The following is a 24,358-nucleotide window of genomic DNA, read 5'->3' on the forward strand; positions in this document are numbered from 1 at the left end:
AAAAAAAATTTCCAGGAAGCCCTAAATTCACTTAACAAATACATAGGGCAGGGGCCCGTGGATGGTGGATCTGACAAAGCTCTGCCATCAGGGAACTTATCTGCCAGGGAAAGAGAAAGAAGGTACTGGAAATATCACCCGCAGTGGTTTTGGCTGTTTGTTTTTTGTTTTAGTTTTTCTAGTAGAGGGACACTGACAGACCAAAAAAAGGAGGAAGTTGGGAAAAATATATTCGCCACCTATCTTTTTCAGTACCGATTTTTAAAACGTCACTTTGCTTATCAGCACATGTATGTGTATGTGTGGTGTGTAGACACGTTCCAGTGTATGTGGGTACGTGTGTGGGGTGACCATGCACACGGCTTGTGGAGTCCAAAGGCTGGTGTCTGGTGTCCTCTGTCACTCCCCACCATATGTTTTGAGGCAGGGTCTCTCATGAACTTGGAGCTGGCTAATCTAGCTAGCCAGGTTGCTTCTGGGATCTCTTGTCTCCTTCACCTTTAGCAGGTTAGGATTATAGGTGGGTCTTCATGCCCACCTGACTTTTATCAAAGTTCTTCATGATTGTGTGGCAAGTATTTTATACACCCCACCATCTCTCCAGCCCTAAAATGGCAAACAAAGAACCCATGACTGTGTTTACATAGTTTAACTTAGATAAGGATCACATCTATCATCTATAGAGATATAAAGGCTGAGAGAAAAGTAACATACTAAGGGGGGTGGGGTGGGGAGGGAAGCCATTTCCTTCAGATACTTCACATATTTATCAAGAGCCGAGAGTGTGATGCATATTCAGCTCCGTTCTGCTCCTAAAGCATCACGTGGCTAATTTTCAGAGTGCTTTTCTCCAGTTGAATAACTTAGAGGCCTGGGCCACTGCTGAAACCTGACCCCCACGGTTGCTGCCGAATGCAGTGTGCAGTCTGTGGGGGTTAAAGCCCGTGTCCATCTGCTGCTGTGTGCACCAAACAATTCTCCTTCTAGGGCCTTTGTAGACGTCTGCATCCTGCCATGCTCCCGGTGGAGAGGCGGCTACACCTCTAACTAGAACACAAAGCCAGATTCTGGTGGACCAAGTGTCCTGATAGGCTGACATTAAACATTAGCAGAAACAGAGACAAAAGTTCGTTAAAAGTTAAAAGTTCGTAAATTTCTTTCTGTATTCAGTCTATGCTTCTGTGCAACAATCAATGAGCAAATAGTTTTTAGAGTTTTCTTTGGCGATCTTAAACCACTGTCAGCAGGCACAGATGGGGTCCAGCTCTTCCACAGCCAGGTTTAAATGGCTAAGCCAGGCAGAGTATCTGGAATCTTTGGCCTGTTTCTTTAAATTATATGTTCAGAGGGACACACGTGACCCTTCTCTTCCCATATCATTGGGTGCTGACCCACCTGTTACAGGTAATTTAGGTTGCACCTAGTTTTGGTTCCAGAATTTTGGGTCTTGGACAAGAATAACTAACTGCAGGTGAATCCCAGAAGGTTTGCAGTTAGGGAAGCTGGGCCTGTTGGGCTTTGGTTTTGTGGGGTTTTTTTTTGTTGGTTTTTTTGTTGTTGTTGTTTGTTTTTTCTTTGCTGAGCTCTATGAAAGCAAAGTTCATGCCCCAAGCAGGCAGGGACTGCTCTTACCATGCAGGAGGCATGAACCGTGAGCCCAGCAGGGCTCTGCCTGCAGAGAACCCTGGTGAAAACTGCATGCTCTAGTGAGTTCTGAGCAAACACTGGAAGCAGAGCTGTGGTTGATCCATGAGCCCTGGTTTAGGGGAAGCTAACGTAGGGAGTGGTAAGCTGGGGCCCCTATTCTCAGTGAGGACTTTGCAAGCCCTTTAGATTTCTCTTCCTCCAATCAAGCCACTATTTAAAAACACAATCATGCAGGACTAGTGTCCTATTCTAGGCCAAAGCATCATACCTAGTGTGGCTTAGCAATATTTAGAAACTTTGAACACACGAGGCAGGAGAAACAGCAATTAGCTAATCCGCTGGGCACCCAGAGGCTACAGCAGGCGTGGGGCAGCTGCTATGCGATTTGTCTAGAAATACAAGTTGATCTCTTCTCTCCGCTCTCCTCCAGTAAAGAGAGCACGTGTTAAGTAAATAAATAAATAAAAATTGTGGACTCACCCAGGGTCTCATGGCCTTTTCAGAGGTCTTTCAGAAGGGAGCTGCCTCTGTCCCCTGGACTTGTTCCCCTGTTTCATGAGTATCTGGGACCTCATAAAATCCCAGGCAAACTGTGGGATTGTAGGGAAAAAAGGGGACACAGGGCTCTGAACTAGACCGGATGCTACAAGATCTTAGATGGTTACGGTGAAAATTAGAAAACTTCGGCTTTTAATACAGCACAGCCCACACTCAATAAATGGAAGGTGAGGGACGGCGACACTGTCGGAACTCCTTATCAGTAACGTCACTGAGGTCTGCTGTTTAACTCACTCCACCTCGCAGACCCTCCCCATAGCAAGGCCATCACAACCGAGCTCTAAAGATGTTATTATCCCTACTCCACGGAGAAGAAAACTGGGCCTCAATACCATATTTCACAAATTAGGGGCCCAAATAAAACCAGGGTTAAGGTTCGTGGGCTCAACATCCAGCGTCTGTACTTTTATACCTTACTGTTTCTGGGGGAAGCTTACTTGTAGAGTCTCACCTCTCCACTCGGGGCAGGTTTTACAGGTGTGCCTTGTTGTTCACTGACTGCTTCTCATCAACTGCTTCTCCTCCAATCAGGTCTGGGCTTTGTGGCAAACTTAGGTACCCACCTTGACTATTCTTGTGCTACAAATAAAGTCAGTGGGGATGTAGTCCAGTAGTAGAGCGCTTACCTGTGCATGTACAGGTAACGTGTGACATGTACATGGCTGTGAGTTTGAGTCTTTGCATTAACCCTTTCCAGAACGTTTCAGGGGTGCTGAGGATTAAATGCCAGAGCCTTAGTCATCCTGTGTAAGTAGGAAACTACATCCTCAGCTACCATCAGACGTCTTAACTAACAGGCAACCTGTAGGCCCAGCACGCAGGTGGTAGAGGCAAGAGGATTGCTGCATGTTTGAGGCCAGCCTAGTCCATGTAGTGAGCTTCAGGCCAGCCGTGACCCCATAGTAAGATCCTGTCTCAAAACATAAAAACCAAAGTCAAGAGGCATAGGACTTTAAATCCCAGGCCCATAAACCCCAACTTACCGTTGTCACTTATGAAACCTGGGAAGGTTTCAGAGCTTCCCCAGGCCTCAGTTTCCTTACTTATAAAATAAGGACCCAAAGCCCTGTCTGGTGAAGATCAAGGGGGCAGGGCTGCAAGGTTGTTCTGCACTGTGAACAGTAGGGAAGTGACACACCTGTTCACACTGCATCTGTCACACCTCTGAGCTGTTGCTTTCCCTCCATCTTCATTGTGCCGCCTAGATCATCCTGCCTGATGCAGAAAAGGTTCTGCCTCCATCGAGTCAGGCAAACGCCTTTACCAGAGTAGCCCAAAGCTTTGGAGAGCCCTCCTCTCCCTCCTTCCCCTCCTCCCCCTCCTCCCCCTCCTTCCCCTCCTCCTCCCTCTCCTCCTTTTATGTTGTCTTTGCCTCTTCTTCTCTGCCTTCTGCCCCCATGTTCCTTGGCCCACGCTATCTAAGTATGTCTTTCTGTGATGATGAACACAGACCCCACCCCCCTTGACTTTTAAGTACCTGAAATATGGCTAGTGTGATAAGAAACTGAAGTCTTGATTTGATCTAATTTTGATTAATACAAGCAGCCACAATCCCCAAGTCTGGTGGCATATAGCTGTCTGGGCTCTGCCACGCAGGAACCCCGCCACCACCCACCACATACACTTCCAGATTTATCTCATAGAAATCCATCAACAGCAAGCAAAAATCAATCATCTTTTCTCTTGCTGGTTAATTGTGTGTGTGTTTTTTTTCTCCACACTTCCGTGTACATTAGAATCGTCGGCTCTGATAAGAAGCAGCCTGTCGGACCCGCCCCCAGAGTTTCTGATGAAGCAGGCCTGGGGTTGCCATTTTTAGCGCATTACCAGGTGCTGTTGATGCTACTAGTTTAGTGACGAAATCTCTGGATCCTTATTGGGGCCATCTTTTAGGGAGACCGCAATGTTACAGCAGAACCCATAGAGCCAGAAGTCCTACTCAGACCCAAGACCTTAGGGCAATGGTTTCCGTGTGGACAGTGGTTTTTCCCGTGGGATGCTCTGTGGTTTCATCTGTGGAGCTTTTAAAGTTCCCAGTGGGCAGACCTCACTCCAGACCACTTAAATCCGTCTCTCTGGGGGGCAGAACTGAGAACGCGAGTGCGTCCTAAAGCTCCCCAGATGATGTCAAGTCCCTGCACTGGTGGGAATTGAAGGGACTTCTGTTAGCTGGATAATAAAAATAAAGTCATTTTATTTTATGTCCCAGGGTCACTGGGGGATCAGACGAGGCTGTGGATGTTAATGGGTTTTATAAAGGGGGGTAGGATTCAGGCACTGACATCTAGACAGAGTCATTCTCAAAAGATGGCGCCATCCCCAAGCAGTCAGGGTAATGCTCTCTGTGTGTTGCCTTCCAGTACTGTCCCACTGACCAGGCCACTGCAGGCACAGATGCCGAGCACGTGCAGCAGTTCTACAACCTCCTGACGGCCTCCATCGACGTGTCCAGGAGCTGGGCAGAAAAGATCCCGGGATTCACTGATCTCCCCAAAGAAGATCAGACGTTACTTATAGAATCAGCCTTTTTGGAGCTGTTTGTTCTTAGACTTTCCATCAGGTATGTTCTATTGTTTTATCTTTCCTCGGCCCTCTCGTTTGTAACAGCGGGGAGTTTGTTGACCAGGCGGAGATGAAATGTATTCAGACGTTAAAGCACTGATCAGTGGGGGATAGAAAGAACCACGGAATGGCATAGGACTCCGGGTACCAGTCTGAGGTCTAGGGGAGTAGACACAGCCACGGGCTTTGAGCCGAGTATTGCCTCACTAGGAATCCAGATCTTTTCTATGCAAAATAGAGGATGGCTTTTGTGGTCACTCAAGTTTGTGGCTCTAGGACTGTTTTCGGGGTGCAGACGCTATTTGTGGAAACTCTGGGTTTGCTTTCTGAGTTTCTGTTTCACAAGTGACTGTTGCAACATTCCTGAAGGGCTTTAGTTCCACAGCTGAGTTCTTGGGTCAAAAGATTTGGTTCACTCTCTATGTTCAGTGGAAGCAAACATGAGGAATACATGAATTCTATCTATCGTCTACCTACCTACCTATCTACATACTTATCTACCTACCTACCTACCTACCTACCTACCTACCTACCTACCTATCTACATACTTATCTACCTACCTGCCTACCTACCTACCTACATACTTATCTACCTACCTGCCTACCTACTTCTCTACCTACCTTATCTATCTATCTATCTATCATCTTTTATTTATTTGTCTATTTATAGATAAATAGGTCCACTAGGTAGCTTAGCCTGACCTTAGATCTTGAGCTTGGAATCTTCCCTACTCCAACCTCCAGGGTGCTGGGACGCAGGTATGCACTGCCATGCCCAATAGGAAGTGAGTTTTCAAATAGCTTGAACTTCAGACCTAAGCTTCTCTCCACACATGTCCTTCTTAAATATATATTAAAATTATTAATTAAATATATATAATATTCTGTCCATCTGCCCTCTATAGGGAGGATCCCAGGGAGAGATGGGGCGGAGTTTGTGGCTAGAGTTTAGCTTAACTTGCAGCCTGTGCAGTGCACGTGAGAGCTGATAGAGACCTGCCTGTCATCTTAGGCACATAGCAAAGGATTACACAGAAGATAAGCCCCACACAGGTGGACGCCACTCTTCACCAAGCTCTCTGCATAGCCTGTCTCCAGGAACTGCACATCCTTGGTGCTCAGTAACTACCCGCTGAGTGAGGGAATGAATCGAGCTATTCTTCCAGAAGCACAGTTAGGAAGACACTGGCTTGTGAGTGCAGTCAACCTAGAGAGAGAGAGAGATGGAGCAAGACTTTTTAAAGTTAAGGGAAAGCTGAGATTAAAGTCAGGATCCCACAGAATTGAGAATGAGTTATACCTAATACTCTCTGAATCCTCTTATGTGCTAGGCTCCTTGCATGGGCTTTCAAAACAAAACAAAAAAAAACCCTTCATTTTTTTATTTAATTCCCTGCGCAACCTTAGAAAATTATGATTAAATTCCTGTTTCATAGATAAGAGAAAGGAAGTCCAAAGAGATGAAAGGAGGGCTCAAGGTTACTCTGCTAAGACATCACGGCCAAGAAGAGGTTCCAGGGCACCTTTTGTAAGAGAGAAAGGGAATGGTTACAGACACAGTATAAACTATTGGCATATTTAGAAACAGCCCTCTCCAGCCCCCTTATTTAAGTTCAAGGAGGTAAAATGTTCCGCCACCCTTGACTCTGTGATTGGCACTTGGAGAAACTTGTTGCTTTGAATTTACATAGTGGAATTGTCATGTCTAGCCTTGGGCCTTATCAGCTTCTGGCATTGAAGAAAATAAGGGAGAAGCCTTGACTCCGGAGCCCCAAAGGGAAGTCTACTGTTCACTGCAAAGAGGGGCCATTGTCTGACTTTCCTTGAGGAAACCTCATAACAAAGATCTATTCACTCCAGAGAGGGGATCAATAGGTCAAAGAAATGCTTTCATCCAAGGGCGGGACGGTGAACCTTTTCTGGGCTAACAGGAGCATGCGTATATGAAGATTTGATTATGGGAACATGGGTGCACCCCCAGACCTGTCACCAAAATATCACACCTCGCATGGATAATGACCTCGCAAATGTTGCCTAGAAGGGGGCACCCCCCTTCAGTCAGTTTTCTGAAATATTTACTTCCTATAAACTTCAACACCTCCCTTGGCTGCATATAACAGGGTGGGACAGTATTAAGCACTTCTGATTGTATAAGGGCAGGAGGAAGCCAGTGACTCTAATCTCAGGTGAGGCTCTCATGAGCCTCTCCTCACTCCTGTGAGGGAGCCCTACTGGGCCTGTGAGGGACTCCTGTGACCCCCACAACCATAAAATTACTTTCATTGTTACTTCACAACTATAATGAATCGTAATGTAAATGTCCGATGCGCAGATGGTCTCAGGTGACCTCTGTGAAGGAGCCACTCGACCCTGCCAAAGGGGTTGCAGCCTACAGGTTGGGAAGCATTGCCCTTGATAGTCTCTGAGGGCTTCTCCGCATTCTACCTCAGACAAGCCAGCCGCTGATTCTAGCACTAGACAGCAGAGGTGTCAGCCCTTGTTCCCTAAGGACATTATCAGGGACAGACGGTCAGGTCGTCCATTCCCAGGAGCACGCCTTTGCTCGTGACGATGCCGCACACAGTTTCCCATGCGGCCCCTTGCTGATGATGCTGGTCCTTGGGTATTAGGATGTTGCTGTGTTAGCCAGACTGAGCAGACCTATTTACTGTGTCTCTCTCTCTCTTCTGCCCACCCCCAGGTCCAACCCTGCTGAAGATAAGTTTGTGTTCTGCAATGGACTTGTCCTGCATCGACTTCAGTGCCTTCGTGGATTTGGGGAGTGGCTCGACTCCATTAAAGACTTTTCTTTAAATTTGCAGAGCCTGAACCTTGATATCCAAGCCTTAGCCTGCCTGTCAGCACTGAGCATGATCACAGGTAAGGACCAGCGCCCAAAAGTCAGGGACCGGTGTCGCCTTTTCTCTTGCCTGTGTTCAGGTGGCTTCTGGGCTTCTTTACAGCTAACTAGGAAAATGGCTGCCACTATGCTGAAGTCCACCAGGTCTGACTTGGTTAAATAAAGAAAGCACACACCCATAACTTACTCATCCGAGTTTGTAGGAGAGAGGATTGGTACGATTGAGCTATCATTAAAACCCAATTGATCTGGAGCTCTGTTGGCAGTTGACCTAGCTACTTCAAGGCTGTTTTTACACAAGTTTTCCAGAAAGATAATCTTAATCACCCTGCCATTCCTATGGACCCCTTCCCAGTTCTTGCCTCGAGACCTAAAGTAAACCAAAGAATTGCAGGCATATGGAAGACAGCTTCACTTACTAATCCTGACTCGGAGGGAATTGAGAGAGAGAAAAAAAAAAAGTTATTTGTCAAAAATGAAAGCAACTCAACTCCACGGTTTTTTAAAACGTTCAAAAGCAGAAGAATAAAATTCATACCGTTTCTGGGGCTGAGGAGCAAGCTCAGGTGGGAGAGGACTTGCCTTGCAAGCACCAAGACCTGCGTTCAATCCCCAGAACCCATATAAAAAAAAGGCAGATGTGGCGGCATGTACTTGCGATCTCGGCACTGAGAGAAGAGACAGGAGGATCACTGAGGGCTCACTGGCCAGCCAGGTTCACCTCATTGGTAAACTCCAGGCCAAGGAGAAACTCTATCTCAAGGAGCGTAGGTAGTACACCTAAAGAAGATACCCAAGGATGTCCTCTGGCCTACATGCACACACGCATGCACGCATGCACACACACACACACACACACACACACACACACACACACACACACACACCATGAAAATACATGCACATAAAAAAATGTTCGGTTTCTATGTCACCGTACTCCTTCTACGTGCCCATCACCACTCTGGAGATGCTGGTCTGCCCCCCCCCCCCATTTATCACTCATCCTTGAACTTTCTTATTAGTTTGCATCTGGATCCATTATACTGGGGCCTGGGGAGATAGTGGCAGTATATGAAGCTCCCCCCCCAATATTTTGGGTCAGACCCAAGACCAGCCAGGCTGATGGTCTGAGGGTCCAGTTCAGACTGGATATGCTCTTGGCTAGAGGAAACATTTCCCAGGTAGGTAGGGAGTACTGACTGTGATCTCAGCACAGCTGGCCTCTCCTTTCTGATGCAGCCTTGCTTTGCTTAGTCCAGTGGTTCTCAACCTGCACGTAAGGACCCCTTTCAGTGCGAGGAGTCAAATGATCCTTTCACAGGGGTTGCCTAAGACTGTCTGCATATCAGATATTTACATTACAATTCATAACCTTTGCAAAATTGCAGTTATGAAGTAACAATAAAAACAATATTATGATTAGGGGTCACCACAACTTGAGGAACTGTATTAAGGGGTCACAGCATTAAGCCAGTGGTTCCCAGCCTTCCTAATGCAGTTTGTCTGCATCTGCTTAGGTCACCTGTGAGCCAAAGTTAGATGTATGTGTGCGCCTCTAGAGGCCAGGCTGGTCCCGTGCCTGACTTCTTCCTCCTGGTCTTTGGTCCAGGGTAAGAAGCTCAGCTCTTAATAGGGCCATCACAGTCTTCCAAGACCTTGAAACAAAAGCAAAGACAGCTTCAGAGGTTATGGATTCCACTGACCACGCTTTACAGTATCATAGCAGAGCACCTAAAATAATCAGTGTTCAAGACCCAAGCCCTTGGCCAGGCGGTGGTGGCACACGCCTTTAATCCTAGCACTCGGGAGGCAGAGGCAGGTGGATCTCTGTGAGTTCGAGACCAGCCTGGTCTACAAGAGCTAGTTCCAGGGCAGGCTCCAAAACCACAGAGAAACCCTGTCTCGAAAAACCAAAAAAAAAAAAAAAAAACCAAGACCCAAGCCCTTGACTCCAAAGACTAAGGAGACTGGCCCCAATATCACCTAGCTCTTCATGTCCATTTCAGGCCCATTGGGCGTTGCTGGGACAGTTAGACTCCCAGAACTGGAACATATAGAACTGAACATTTACAAAAGACAGAAATTTTTGAGACTGCTTTAGCTTTCCACAACTAACACCAGCTCACTGCCATGTCACTATGGAAATGGGAGCTGAATATATGTTCTCTGGTCTAGGGGCTGTCTCATGTGTCACTGGGTTCTCAGACATGATGGCACACATCCCTGGAGGAGACAGGATGTGTAGGATGCAGAGGGTTGAGTGGGGACCAAGTGTCAAGAGACGGCAAATGAGGGAGCAGAGAGTGTTTCCAGGCTACTGTGGAGGGAATAATTATGGACATGATACAGTTTTCCTGAATCTATTGTGAATACGGCTGTCCTCGAGCAATTTGGCAGGAAAAGCGTGGGCTTCCAGTCCTAGAAACTCTTTTATTAATCCAGTCCTAGCAACTCTTTTATTAATCTGGAGTCTGGCATTTCGTCAGCAAGGGCTGTTGAGTAACGCATTTCTCTTCTCTGCACTTTTATTTCTCCATTCACACAATAGGGATGGTAACATCCATTCCATAGGGTGGCAGTGTAGGTTACAAAAATCTAGGCTGCTGATGTAGCCAAACTGGGTTCGTGGCAGACATTAGATCTACTTATGTTCCTCCTTGGAGTGGTGATGATAGAGGTTCGCTCCAGTTGGGCTCATACGGGCCCTTCCCTTTGGAAACCTTGGCCAGTGCGAAATGAAACTCATTGTTGTGAAGAAAGTTGGAAGCTTTATAAGGCAGTTAAGAGTTGGGCATGATGACTCACAGCTATAACTCCTGCACTCGGGAGACTAAGACGAGAGGCTCATGAGTTCAAGTCTAGTTTGTCCGACATGGTGAGTTCCAGGCCAGTCTGTCTCAAACAGAGCAGGGCAGTGTAGTGTGTTTGGTGACTATTTTCTTAGACACTGAGAGACTCAAAGGGGGCAGTGATCGCCAAGCAATTATGTTAGACTGACAATGGGCTGAGAGTTTGTCTGTAGGTCTTTCCCACAGGGTAACTGCAGTTCCTGCCTTTCTTCCCGCCAGCGTATAGAGAGCAAACCGTGAGAGATGCTGCAGATATTACACAAGCAGAATTTGCCCTCAAATCTCACAGAACTCTTAGGATTTGGCATCTGGGGAGGGTTTGGGTTGCATGGAAGTATTGGACAACAGGGGAAGAAAAATGCCTAGAAAGCAATGCCCACTGCTGCATATCCAGGATCATTTGAGTGTGCATTCCCAAGAGCTTGGGCATCTCAGGAAGCCTCATAATCAGAAAGAGTGGTGGTGGCGCATCAGATGAACTCTAGGAATGAGAATATTCATCCAAAGAACTGTCTGTTCTGAAACCAGAGAGGAACTAGGGAAAGGGAAAAGATTTTAGACCATTAGCCAGCGTGGCTTCCAGAAGACGGCTTCAGGAATTGGATAGTTTATCCAAACATGGATATCTCCCTCTGATTTATTTTTCTTCTTCCTCCCCTTCTCTCTAATCCCCTTCATCAAATCCTGAGTGGTGAGACGGAAACAATTTCTTTCTGATCATTCTCCTTTCCTACAGTAACAGGGTGTCCCCCACAGTTGTGGTTTTCTGGGTCCCCAGTTCACCTACCCTAACCATTGTCTCTTGCCAATGTCAAATTCCTAGAGCAATGGGAAGGCTTTGGTTCTTTGCCACTAATGGGGTGCAGTGTGTTGCTATCTGCCTACAGTCCTCCATCAGAAAGTAAGTGTGGAATTATTTGATAAATATCTAGGTATTGGGGCCTCTCCATACCAGACTGTCAGTGTGTGGGAAAGAGAAGATGAACTGGGCGTGCATCCTGTTCTCAGGACATTTGTAATCTACCAAGATAGAAGCTAAGGAGCTCTATGCATGGTTATTAGTGTTTAGGTTCTTTTGTTTTGGTTTGACTTGTTTTGGTTTGGTTATTTGAGACAGTGTCTCACTATGTCCTCCTGGCTGTTCTGGAACTCATTATGTAGACCAGGCTGGCCTCACAGAGAAATCTGGCAATCTCACAGAGATCCGCCTGCCTCCACCTCCTGAGTGCTGGGATTAAAGGTGTGTGGTATCATGCCCGGCAGTGAGTAGGTTCTTAAAGGGACAAAGTCAGTGCAGAGGACATCTGGGTAATTGCTGCCTTTGGGGGATTTAAGAACACTAGAGGTTCTGGTCATGAATGACTTCCCAAAGCAGTAGCATCTAGACATAAAGAGTATTCCAAATCATGGGAACCAGAGGTCCAGGGCGTGACCGTGAATCACCCCAGTACAGTTGTGGGGAAATCGTGGATGACCAGATTCTTTTCTTCCTGCATTTAATCACATACACGACTGAGCAGAAAGATGAGAACATTTCACAGAGCCCAGGCTATGGTTCCAAATAGCCATATGTTCTGGAGCAAGCACCCAGGCAAAGGTAGAATCCCCTCTGGGACACAGTTTCACTGCCTCTGAAGGCAACAGCTTGAGTGCATTCTCTGAGCTCTGGGAAAGTGTGAAGGATTGTGAGGGAAACTCATTCCTTGAGATATTTACTTTGTGGCCTCAGACTATGAATTAACCTTGGACTGTAGGCTTTTATTTCCCATCTCGTGATTGATAAGGAAATGTGCTCGAACTGGTTCTTTAGAGTTAGGCTGTGGAGGAAATTTTGATACCCAAATGGATTTTTTTTTAAATTCCCCAAGGCATTCCTTTCCAGACTCAAGTTTTCTGACAGGTAATACAATGATTCCTTTCTCTTTTGTTTTTCCTGGTCTCTTTAGAACATGGCCTCTAAGACAGAGGAGGAAGAAAGGCAGATCTAAGGGACATGGTGGGATCAATAGTTGGCCGATCCCTCCACCTGCCTTTCCAGAGCTCATTTGCTTACTTTGAATACCTGGCCATTCTGAATTTTCATCAGATATGGCTGTGAAGCCACGTGGCAAAGGCAAAAACGGGTGAAATTTGGCAGAATAATATAGTTTGGAAAAGAAAGGGGTCAGTTTCAGGATCTGGAGATTGGAGAGCAACGTTCAAGTCTTTATCTGGCCACTTCTTAGCTGCATGGTTTTGGGCAATCCCTCATCTTTTCTGAAAACCAGTGTTTTCTTTACTAACAGAGGTAAGGCCTTAGACCATTTAGGTTGCTATAATGAAAAAAACCATACGAGTAATTTATAGACAATAGAAATTCCTATCTAGCACTTCTGGACACCCCTTCCAAGCACCCCCTCCCAATACTGTCACATTGAGTGTGAGACTTCAGCACATGAATAGGAGCACAGTAATACCACACAGACAATAACATGTATTTGTATGTTTCTTATAAAGAATAAACTAGTGTGTAGCTCTACAGAGGAGGAAAAAAATCATCCAACCCTTTACTATTATTATTATCCTAAATCTTGTTTTCTAGGCAGAGCTAACTGTTCTCAGATCTATGAATGGATTTAGCTTCCATACAATTGCATATATATGATACACTTGTTTATGCCTTCTTAGGGGCTTCACAAAAGCAGGGCGGTGATGCCAATATCGTGGCTTAATTTCCTTCAGTCTTTGACTATGCAATGGTACATGCATGCTTTCCCTCAGACAGAGCAGTGGTTGGAGAAACTGTAAGGGAGTTCTGTTTTCATGCCACTCCATGTGCTGATTGTGACCATTTGTCAGTGTCCCAGTTTTCTGTGGTGGCACGTGTTTCATCATTCAGCTCACATCAATGGGATTATATTTACTGAGCCTGGGGAGATAGCCCAGAGGGAAAGGGCTCAGTGCAAGCATGAGGACCTGAGTTCAGTCACCAGCACCCATGCAACTCCAGCAATGGAAAGAAGGAGGGAGAGAGAGAGAGAGAGAGAGAGAGAGAGAGAGAGAGAGAGAGAGAGTTTAAGGTGCATGGCATGCTTCTGTTCCCACCAGGTGCCTTGTGTGGGCCTGGAACAGGACCCAAGGTTCTGCCTTTCTCACGGGCTCCTAGCTAATGTTGATGCTGCTGGGGTGTGAGCCATTCTTTGAGGAACGATAGAACCTATTGGTAATAGGGATCCTTTGATATTAATAATAGCTCTTTTTTTTTTTTTTTAGCCAGTACATGGTGCTGTGCCAAGAACTTTACATGCATGGTCCTAATGTTGTTTGATGAATTTAGAAGCACCTGGGATGGAGCACAACAAGGAAGCCAGTCAAAAGCAATTAAAGCAACATAGGCAGCAGATAGCAGAGATCTTCTCCAGAGGAAGTTGGAGTTGAGAGACGAACACAGATGCAAGGAACACCACACAGAGAGGCTCTAAAGTTACTGGGATAGGTTAAATTAATAGGCCCCACCCCCAAGAAGGGGTCCCTAGGAGAGTTTGGGGAAAGATTTCCATGTAGATCAACTCAGAGCCATGGCTGACATGGACGGTAATGAATTGGGTTATAAATACCCAGAGTAGCCGCAAGTACTTATTAAGCGCCTACTATACGCCTGGCATTATTCCAAGCACTCTGCATGTAAAGATCACTTAATTCTCACAGCAAGACAAAAGGCAACTGCCACGTTAGCCCTCGCTCACAAGCCTGGAAACTGACCCAAATCACCCAGATAACAGCTGACAGAGCTGACAGAAACAGACCCAGTCACCCAGCTGATAGCTGATAGAGAGGAGAGGTTCGGAGGGGACAAGTTCTTTGCTGTTGGGAGCGTCTTAACAACTCCCGACTCATCCTATGCACCCGAGCAACTTCCGCAGTTAGTGTCCACTTAATCATCTCTGAGGGACTTTGGTCCATCTTACAGATCCATCTATCAGATACATATTAGGACTCCCTGATGCGCTAGGCTTGGTGCAGGAGATGGGACCACAGTGAGCAAATCTAGGGCATTTTCTCCAGGGAGCTTAAATCTAATGAAAGAGGCAGGCGACTGTCACATGAATATCAGATTTCAAACTTGCCTGTCCTGGGAAGGGAGAGGATCCTGTATTATATATAAGAGAATCTGACCTGGATAGATGACAAGAAGGGAGCTTCCTTGGCGAAATATTGGATCTGAGATGGGTGGATCTTAAATAGCTGAATGGGGAAGACCCTGAGCATAGACTTGAGTTATTTTACTCATTAAATCCCACCCGCTCCCTCTCCTCCCCTCTTCTTCTCCCCTCCCCTCCCCCTTTCTCTGCTCCTACCTCCTCTTGACCTCCAACTCCCTCCTGCCTCCTTCCTGCCCAGCAGAGCCATTTGTGACATGGATAGCTAACAGGCATAGGAACCCAAACTTGTCTTTAGATGAGAACTTCCCACTGGGTAGAGTGTGCTGCTTTCTCCCCTGCTCTGACCCATCTGGCCAAAGCACTGAACACATATCTAGCCACAGAGTAGATAGTTAATAAACATCTTTTGGAAAAAGTAATGAGCCACTAGTTAATTAGATGCACAGAAAGCAGGAGGACGCCGAAGGAAGGCCAGTTCAGATCAGAAGGAGGAGAAACGTTCTAACAGTTAGAGGCAGTCAAAGGCAGACAGTCAGCGGCTCTGAGCGAAGTTCTCTGGTTTGGCTTGAAAAGAAACTGGCCACTTGTGACTTTCCATTGTAGGAAATTGGCTTCATTCTTTGAATCTTCTTACATAGTAATTAAAGATAAGAGATCATTTGTCTCTTTCTGTCTTTTAAAATAATCCAAGTAAAAGAGTATAATTTAGGGCTATTAGGTGAATTTTATCAGCAGGTTGAAATATCTGACCTGCCCGTCTAGCTGGAACCCGACTCTGGTGTTGTAGTCCTCTCTTAGGTGAGAATTTAAGCAGAGCAAGTCACAAGCCCTTCCAGTGTACATACACAATGTGTGTGATGCATGTCTAATTCTTAACCGTGACGATGAATTCTGTTTTGACGTCTTGGAAACATAATGCTTGAGTTAAAATACTGAAAGTCAGGATGAATTATGTATAAATTCAGTGCACAAAGCTTGATGGGTCAAATCATGGGGGTTAATTTTTTTCCATTGCTGAGTATCCGGCCATGTGCATCACACATGCTAGGGGAGTAACTCCACCACTAAGTCGCATCCTTCCTGATTCTTCTATACATGATTCTCTAGGAAAGGAGAAAACCCAAATATCTGGCTCCTCCCCCTCTGTATTTATGAACTCTGCATTTCAGCTCTGCAGCTGTTTGCCAATTTGCAAAGGAGGAGGGGAGGGGGCAATGTCCCTTCACCTAAATGTCAGTGATTAGGATTTTAAGAAATTTTAAATTGCTGAGAAGGTTCCAGACACTTGGCGACTCCCTGGTGATCTGAGAACCTTGCTGGCTGCCGGAACGAGTATGCACAGAGTCTAAATTTTATCTTAGCTCCTCCGGAAAACTGAAGAAGCCACAGACTCTGAGTGTTTACAGCAAGAAAGGAGTGAGGTGCCTTTGGCTCCTAACAGGAGTGTCTACGAATTCCTCAAGGAATTCCAGGCCGGTTGATCCAGCTGGCAGGAGGTATCGATCTCCACTTCGATTCGCTGAATAAATAATGGTTGCCATAGTTATTGAGCAGCCGCAACCGGCTGGAGAGCAGAGAAAACTCCATGCCCATCTGTGAGTTTGGCCATGAGAAAGTCTGGCTCTAAGGACCCACAATCAATTGACGCCCCCTCCCACATCACACTGGACAAATTGCTCAGCTTCTTCATCCTGATAATAAGTGTGGGATCTTGGATGTTCTGTGAGACAGGAGGTCCTGGAAGGATAGGAAAGCCTCAGTTAATGGACTGGCATTTGATTGTGAGAGACACCTCCTCTCCTGAGCTTGTAAATCAGATTTCACGTAGCTCGGGGCTAATAGAATTTCATATCAGCAAGTTAGTGCTTGGCCATGTGACACATACGACAGAGCTTCATGAAGGACCATCTCCCACTTTGCTCTATTTTAACATTATTCTCCAAATAGCACTAACCAGAAATTTTAAAAGAAATAGGTAAAAGAGCCATCCAGTTATCTCATGAATATGTTCACGTTTCATTTCTTCTCATCCTTTACGTGAAGAAAAGAATTGTACCCTCATTTATTTTGTGTGTATGTGTGCATGTGTGCACATTCCACAGTGCATTTGTGGAGGTCAAGAACACAACATAGGGGAATCCATTTCTCTCCTTCTACCGTGTGGAGACCACAGACTACACTCAGGCCATTGGGGTGCCACCAAATACCTTTACCTTTACCTACTCAGCCATCTCGTCAACCCCAGATATGTAGTATTGTTTTGGCATAGATGCAGTCACAGCACTATTTTAAATTCTCTTTCTCATTTAATGTTATTTATATTTTCCCCATCTTGCTCAGTAATCTTCATTCTTATCCCCAGCAGTGTTAGGATCTCCTACTGCATGGACGTACCATTATTTATTTTCTCAGCGATTCCCCTGTTCTCTAGCTCTGTATCTCTCCCAGTGTTTCCTTTGTTTGGTTTCTTAGGTGTGGGGCGATAATAGATAAATGCTGCACCTACTAATTTCATACATATAAGGTTATTGTTGTTTCCAGTTGACTTCTTCGGATAAATTCCCAAGAATGGGGTAGCTTGGTCAGAGGCTATGAATGTTTTATATCTCTTGACACTTACTGCCAAGTTTCCCACCTGGTTCTATGCTTTGGGGCGAAGAAATAAGACTTTCAGCAGAAAACCTCTGTAAGCAGGACTCCTCAAGGTTCCCTTTCAGTGTTTCTTCTGAGCTGGAAGCACAGGGGCCATGCATTTAGTAGGGAGGTTTGCACCTGGCTAACCAGCTAATACTTTCCTAGGGCCAGCAGAGTCAAGAGCTGCAAAGCTTGGGGCTGTGGGGTTCCGATCTCTGTTTTGTCTTCTAGCTGTGTCCTACTCACCAAGCCTCAGCCATTGTCTCAAGGCTGACTGTCCCAGGGTGTTGCACTCTACAGGTGGCCTCTGTCACACCGTCGTAGTTGAAGGGCATTTATATAGACGATCACACTTTCCTGCCAATTCATTGTGAAATGCTGAAGATGAACAGGAAGGGTAGGACCCAGACTCACGCATTTTCCACCCTGTAATTCCCATTTTTCCTAGGAAGACATTCAGTCTTAAAGAAATTGGGTCACGGGGTAAAGGGCATAGTCAAAACTGGATTCAGATCCAAACCCCAGGCTTCTTTCTCTATAGAACACTTCATTAGACCAGAAACCTGCAAGCCACAGTCCAATCCACTGAGGCACTAGGAGTGAGTTCTCTGATGTATGTAATTACATCTTAACCCATCAGCTCTGGAAGGGGTCTTAGGGCCCCTTAACTCCACCCTCCTCCCTTAGTAAGGCCCGACTGAGGAAAGTGCTTACCCAAGTCACAGACCCTAGCCACACTGAAGATGCAGGTTTCCTGGTCTGCAGGCCTCATTTATTTGGGACAAGAAAGAAAAATGCCTGGGTTCTTGTTTTCTTTAGCTTTTGCTTCAGGGAAACAAATAGCTTTTTCTAACAAAACCTGTGACTAAAACAACTACATAGAGAAGAAATTAGGAACTAACGCATTTATCACTGTTAGAAGGACACCTGCCCCCTCAAAAAGCACAGTTTTATTTAAGGAAGACACATGGATGGGTGCTCATGCACGCTCACACACACACACACACACCAACATGGTGTTTAGATATAATGTTTAGATATAAATATACAAATAGAGGGAGACTGGGATAAAAGAGACCCCACTCTTCCCTTAGAAATGAGGTTCTGCTCTACACAGGCTGTGACAGAAAAGTCACGTGTATGGGATGTTGGGCTCCTGTGTTATCATGATATGATATATCATAGCCAGAGAACAGACTCTGCCTGGAAGATGGGCTTCCAAGACCAGCTTGCTGCAACAGTGGGGTGGAGAACATCACTGACCTTATCACAAAGATCCCAATGGTCAACGTGGGAATACTTTCCTGTGTAGCTTTGTGGAATTAAGGGGTACTCTCTGAATCTTGATAGATGCCTGCTCCTTGTCTTCTCACCCCTCCCCCTCTCTGCTGTGAATTTTCTTTCTCTGCCTCTGTGTGTCTCATAGTAGAGTTACCAGGCATAGGTCTGAGTGAAGAAACAAAACAGGGAAGGAAGGCTGACTTTTCCCAAAACCAGCTAGCGTGGGAACATAGGATCTGGCATTGAAGGGGCGCACATTGGTGGCTCCCTCCCGCTTCAGGACAGAAACATCCATTTGCTTTCCTGTGCCAGGCCAAAGAGGCAAGACCGGCTGGCCAGCAAGCCTCAGAGATACGCCCATTCCTGCCTCTCCAGTGCTGGAATTATAAGCATGTGCCACCACACCTGGCAGCCCCTGGGAATCCAAAGCAGGTCCTGGTAGAGCTGCTAGATGATCTGCCACCCCAGTCCGCAGAGGGCACTCTGCTTGTACAATGCCTGCTTACCCCATCTGGCAGAAAAGGAGAAAGAGCTTGACCTTTAGAGCCTTTTGACCTGCCCCCCAAAACTTAACCCTCCTCTGTCCTTCTGCAGAGCGACATGGGTTAAAAGAACCAAAGAGAGTGGAGGAGCTATGCAGCAAGATCATGAGCAGCTTAAAGGACCACCTGAGGAAGGGGCAGGCCCTCGAGCCCACCGAGCCCAAGGTTCTCCGTGCACTGGTGGAACTGAGGACGATCTGTACCCAGGGCCTCCAGCGCATCTTCTACCTGAAGCTGGAGGACTTGGTGGCCCCACCTTCGATCATCGACAAGCTCTTCCTTGATACCCTGCCTTTCTGAGCAGGGAACCCCTTGCTCTGCTGGCAATTGATCACTGAGCTAGCTAAAGGATGGATTTGAACACCCACCACTCCATCCTTCCTTCAGGGGAAAAGCAGCTTCCATAGAAAGCAAAGACTTTTTTTTTTTTCTGGTACCTTTCCTTACAACCTAAAGCCAGAAACCTTGCAGAGTATTGTGTTGGGGTTGTGTTTTATATTTAGGCTTTGGTGGGTGGGGTGGGAGGGGGTCTATAGTCCATGAGGCTTTTCTAAGAAATTGCTGACAAGGCACTTTTGGATGATGCTATCCCAGAAAGTGGGGGAAGGATAATACAACTGTTTAAAAACTCTTTCTGGGGAATACAATTACGGTTGCTTTGTATTTCAAAACAAGACCAGCCGAGGGCTGCTCACCAGGGTAGACTGTGTCTTAAGACTGATCCCTTTGGGATATACTTCCTGTATCAAGGGTACATACATCATGCAAGCAAGGCAGAAAAGTCCTTTTTCTTCATTTCTTTCTTCTTCTTTATAAAAACAAAAACAAATGGCAAAAAAAAATGGAAGATTATCTACAAATCAGACTTAGCGAAATGATAATGGCTGTTTGCTTCCATATACAAGTGCAATTTTTTAAAGTGCTGTCTTACTAAGTCTTGTTGGCAAACTCTCCCTTATTTTATATGAAAATAAGGAGGCAGTCATGTTAGCAAATGACACGCTCATTTACCTAGCAAAGGCTTGATCCACCTGCCCTGTAGAACCCTTCGGAGGTGCGACCCACCTAAGACTTGCAGGTCACTCTTGATGGACTTTGACCCCTGATGACTATCCAGCTGACCTGAAGGGGGTCAGGTTATAAAATGGGTTGCGTACAACTGCATTTGTTGTATTCTATCAACCTGGACAGAGATCTCTAGTCCTACTAAGGTTGTAGCCAACTTCTGGTTTATCCATTCAGAAGCCCTAGAAGTGTTGGGTGAAATCAATCAAGTTTTTGCTTCCCCTCAAGGAGAACATGCAAATGAGTAGGAACTGGGTCACACAGGGTAAGCACCAGAGGTGATAAGGATTTAAATATACATATATGTATATATATACACATCTATATATATACACATATAAAATTTAATTTTTGTTATTGGTTAAAGAGACAATTTTGGAAAGCAAGCGAATCATCTTTTTTTTTTTTTTTAGAAAAAAAAAAAGAAAAACCATAGTATTAATGTGAGGACTAGAAAGATTAGTGGGTTGCGGTTCAACATTCCGTGTTTGTGCCCCCCTTTTATATGTTTCTACTGTTGATACCATATTATTATGAAATAATTTGTTGCATAGTGTCCTTATTTGTATGAACATTTGTATGCACGTTATATTGTAATAGCTTTGCCTGTATTTATTGCAAGACCACCAGCTCCTGGAGGCTGAGTTACAGAATAATCAAATGGGGTGTTCATGGTGACTTGGATACACCAGTTAGAAATTAAATAAGCATACATATATATATAAACATAGCAGGTTACATATATATTTATAATGTGTCTTTTTATTAACCATTTGTACAATAGACGTCACTTCCCAGGCCTTTATGTTACCCTTCATTTGCAGTGACCTTTAAGGCAGCACTGTTTAGCACTTTGATATGAAAATTTTGCTTATGTTTTGCTAAATTCAAATAATGTTTGAAGATTTTTAGGTCTAAAAGTCTTTATATTATATACTCTGTATCAAGTCAAGATACCTTTGGCCGTTTTGCTAAGAATCAAACTTTGAATGTCAAACTGATGTCACAGTAGCTTTTGTTAGCTTTAAATCATGTTTGCTTTAGTCTTTTTAAAAAAAAAGTAACAAAACTATGTTGTTTATATTGTCATTAAATTATACAATCAAACAAATGCCAAATGAATTGCCTAATTGCTGCAAAGTAATTATAATTATCTCTGCAGTTAGCTGCAGATAACAGATCATATCCTTTCCTCTTCCCCCCCCCCCCAAATCATTCGGATATTTGATTGTGTACTTTGTGTGAGATTTTATGGAAGATATTACTTTTCTATCAAGATGGCAGGGCCTGGAATGTTAGGATTTTGAACCTCAGACTTGGAAGGGGCCTGACCCATCAACTGATCAGATCTCCTGAAGTTCACGATGGAGAAGACTGGGCCCATCGCAGGGCAAACAGCTGCAACAGAACGGAGACAAACACCCCGTTCACCTTTGCTTAGTCCTTCCCCCACCACTCACTGCATCCATAGGAAGTAGCCTCTCAAACATAGTCACTCATACTAACACTGTACCTGCAGACAGCCTCGAATAAAATTGTACTTCGGCATTAATTTGTTGAGCTTATATGCAAACATAATAAACATTATTAAATATCAGGAAAGCTAACATTTCACACAGGACCGCTTCAGACCAAATTCAAATTGAATTTGAATAAATTAGAAGTACTGAGCGTACATAACCTTCTTGTGCACCTTGAGTATTCGAAAGTTAATCCTTGTTTTTGTCCTGTCCAAAAAGGAGAGCCAAACGGCAGCTCAGTGCTCTAAGGAAATGCTGTTCCTTCTTGTCAGTCCATCAGACGAAAGGGAAAGGGCTGTCTAGGCAACCTGTCTACTGGTTTGAAGAAATAATGGAGCTGTTTTAGTTACAGGGCCAGACACTAGTGCTCAAAGGAAAGACGATACAGCCAGTGTTCTTCCGTCTTCCGTAGTTATCACAACTATGAGAGCCTCTCAAGTCATCTAGCTGTTCAATTTTTTTTTTTAATGTTGACACACAAGTGTACGCAGAGTGGATGGCTCCCTAGCTCTGAGGAGGACAAGCATTAAGGCAGGTGATTCCTCCCCTTGAGAGGAGTGCTCTCTCAGTGTGAAGCCACCCTCGGTTGGAGATTGGGTATCTACCTGCTATTATTGGAGAGTGCCTTGCTTTTGTTTCAAATGGCTGAGTTTCCCGAGCCCTTCTCCTCTAACAGCATTGCTTATTAGTGTGTGTTAACCTGTGGTTTGAAAGAAATGCTCTTGTACATTAACAATGTAAATTTAAATAATTAAATTAAATTACATTTTACCAATGGCTACCGGTGTGTTGAATGGGCATGCTTCCTTCAGCAGCTTTCTCTTAATTGGGGTAGTAATATTTACTGTAAAGTCTTTAAACGCGTCCACAAATGGATTTTTTTTTTAAAGGCTTAGTGATGCTGCAAAGTTAATAGATATTCTGGATCAGGGATAGATTAAACCTCAGCAATTGGGAAGAAGGATGCGCTAAATTCAATAACCATTTATTGACTGTTTCCTGGGGGTAAGGCATGCTGGGTGCACCTAGGACACACACATACGCCCATTGTGTAAAAACTACATTTTCTTTCCAACTGCAGATAATGTGGATGGAACTATTCGTTGCCTAGTAGTCTTCATAGAGACGAGGAAGAATCATCTTTGCATCACGATGATATTGTTTGTCATCCCAAAATTGTGAGACTCTAGGCTGTAGTCTTCCAAAACTGAGCAGTGTGCTCTCATTCACCCCACCCCCTCCTCCTGGTTTATTCCATTGCTGCTGCCTGGACCAAAGTTCCTTCTTTCTGAAATTCAGTTTGGATTCAAACTCATCCCCATTCCTCTTAGAGTCTCTGTACAGTGTGCCTTCCTGGGAGTTGATCCTTTGAAAGTAAAAATATTGTGGTTGTTCTAAGGAAGATCACTAGGCCCACATCGGCCATCGTCTGTGACAACTAAATCCTGTGTGATGCTCAGGATCCAGGCCTTCTCCATACCGGTCTACCGCAGCTTCATTAGCTCAAGTATAAAATATGCTTAGGAAAAAACAAAGGAGCGGTACAGCACATCTCCAGCTGTGTAGGAATTAAAATAAACGGTAAGCCAACAGTAATACCAATAATAATAATTACTAAAGCCCTTTTCTGGAGACCATAGGGACAAAGGCCTGGTTTGAATAGGAAGGGACAGGAGACCAGGGATAAGTAAATCAGATTTGCCCGTGGCTGAAATTTATAAATGTATAGGGATAAACACAGAAAGTTTGTTGTTGACTGTTTTCCATAGCAGAAAACACACAGTACGTAAAAAGTGCCACCATTTTAGCTGTACTGGTCAATAGTGTTAAGTAAGGACACTTCCAGTGGCCAAGCAGTTTCAAGAATCTTCCCGTCTCGCAATGCTGAAGCTATACTCATCAAACAACAACTCCCCGTTTTCTGCTCAGAGCCCCCTGAGAGCTATTTCTGCCTCTGTAAATTGATTACAGGATTTGACCCTTTTGGTCTGGCTGATTTCACTTAACACTCTGTAACAATTACCAGAATTCATTTCTTTTCTAAGGCTAAATACTCCACTGTAATGTATAATCCTCCACATTTTGCTTAGCCATTCCTCTCTCAGTGCATACGTGGACTATACCCACCTTCTGGCTATGATGACCAACAGGTGAATGGCCAAAAGAGGTGTCCCAGGTCCTCACACCCTGCGTTCTCCTCTCCCAGTAATTGTTGGCCTCTCCTAAGTAGAATTTAAACACTTTCCACGTATAGGTGCATTTTGTTATTGTTTTGGTTTGGTGATTTGGGGTTTTTGTGTTTTGTTTTACTTTCACTTTGCCTTAGCTACTGATTTCAGGGGACCCCTCTCATTAGTTCCTTCTTTCAGGAAAGATCTGAAATTTTCTCCCCAATCATGGATATTTATAAACCTTTGTTCTAAAGCTAGACTAACAACTGGAAAAAAAAAACCCTAAAATCTGAGAGGCTCTCAGGACTGGTCCAGATGTTTGTCTTTGGAAGTCCTCAGTCCATTGAAAAATCCCAAGCGTCAGAAGATGATTCTGCATTTCTAGTACTCAACACCCCACAGGGTGCATAGAATTTGTGGTAGTTTATATAAATAAACTGAAAGAAAAAAAAAACCATATGATCACTTCATTAGACGCTGAAAAAGCATTCGACAAAATTCAACACCCCTTTATGATAAAGGTCTTG

General features: G+C 44.9%; 1 protein-coding gene across 1 annotated transcript in view; it reads left to right on the plus strand.

The window, feature by feature from the left end:
- The window catches only part of Nr4a3 (nuclear receptor subfamily 4 group A member 3), a 38,938-nt gene extending 18,401 nt beyond the window's left edge, over positions 1-20,537 (plus strand). The window contains exons 6-8 of the mRNA XM_005362160.3: positions 4,566-4,765; positions 7,469-7,647; positions 19,128-20,537. Of these exons, the coding sequence (XP_005362217.1) occupies positions 4,566-4,765; positions 7,469-7,647; positions 19,128-19,375 (627 nt within the window). The 3' untranslated portion in view covers positions 19,376-20,537. The remainder of the gene's footprint in view (positions 1-4,565; positions 4,766-7,468; positions 7,648-19,127) is intronic.
- The last annotated feature ends 3,821 nt before the right edge of the window (positions 20,538-24,358 follow it).

The sequence above is a fragment of the Microtus ochrogaster genome, linkage group LG5 (genome assembly GCF_000317375.1).
Source record: "Microtus ochrogaster isolate Prairie Vole_2 linkage group LG5, MicOch1.0, whole genome shotgun sequence".
NCBI classification, from domain to species: domain Eukaryota; kingdom Metazoa; phylum Chordata; class Mammalia; order Rodentia; family Cricetidae; genus Microtus; species Microtus ochrogaster.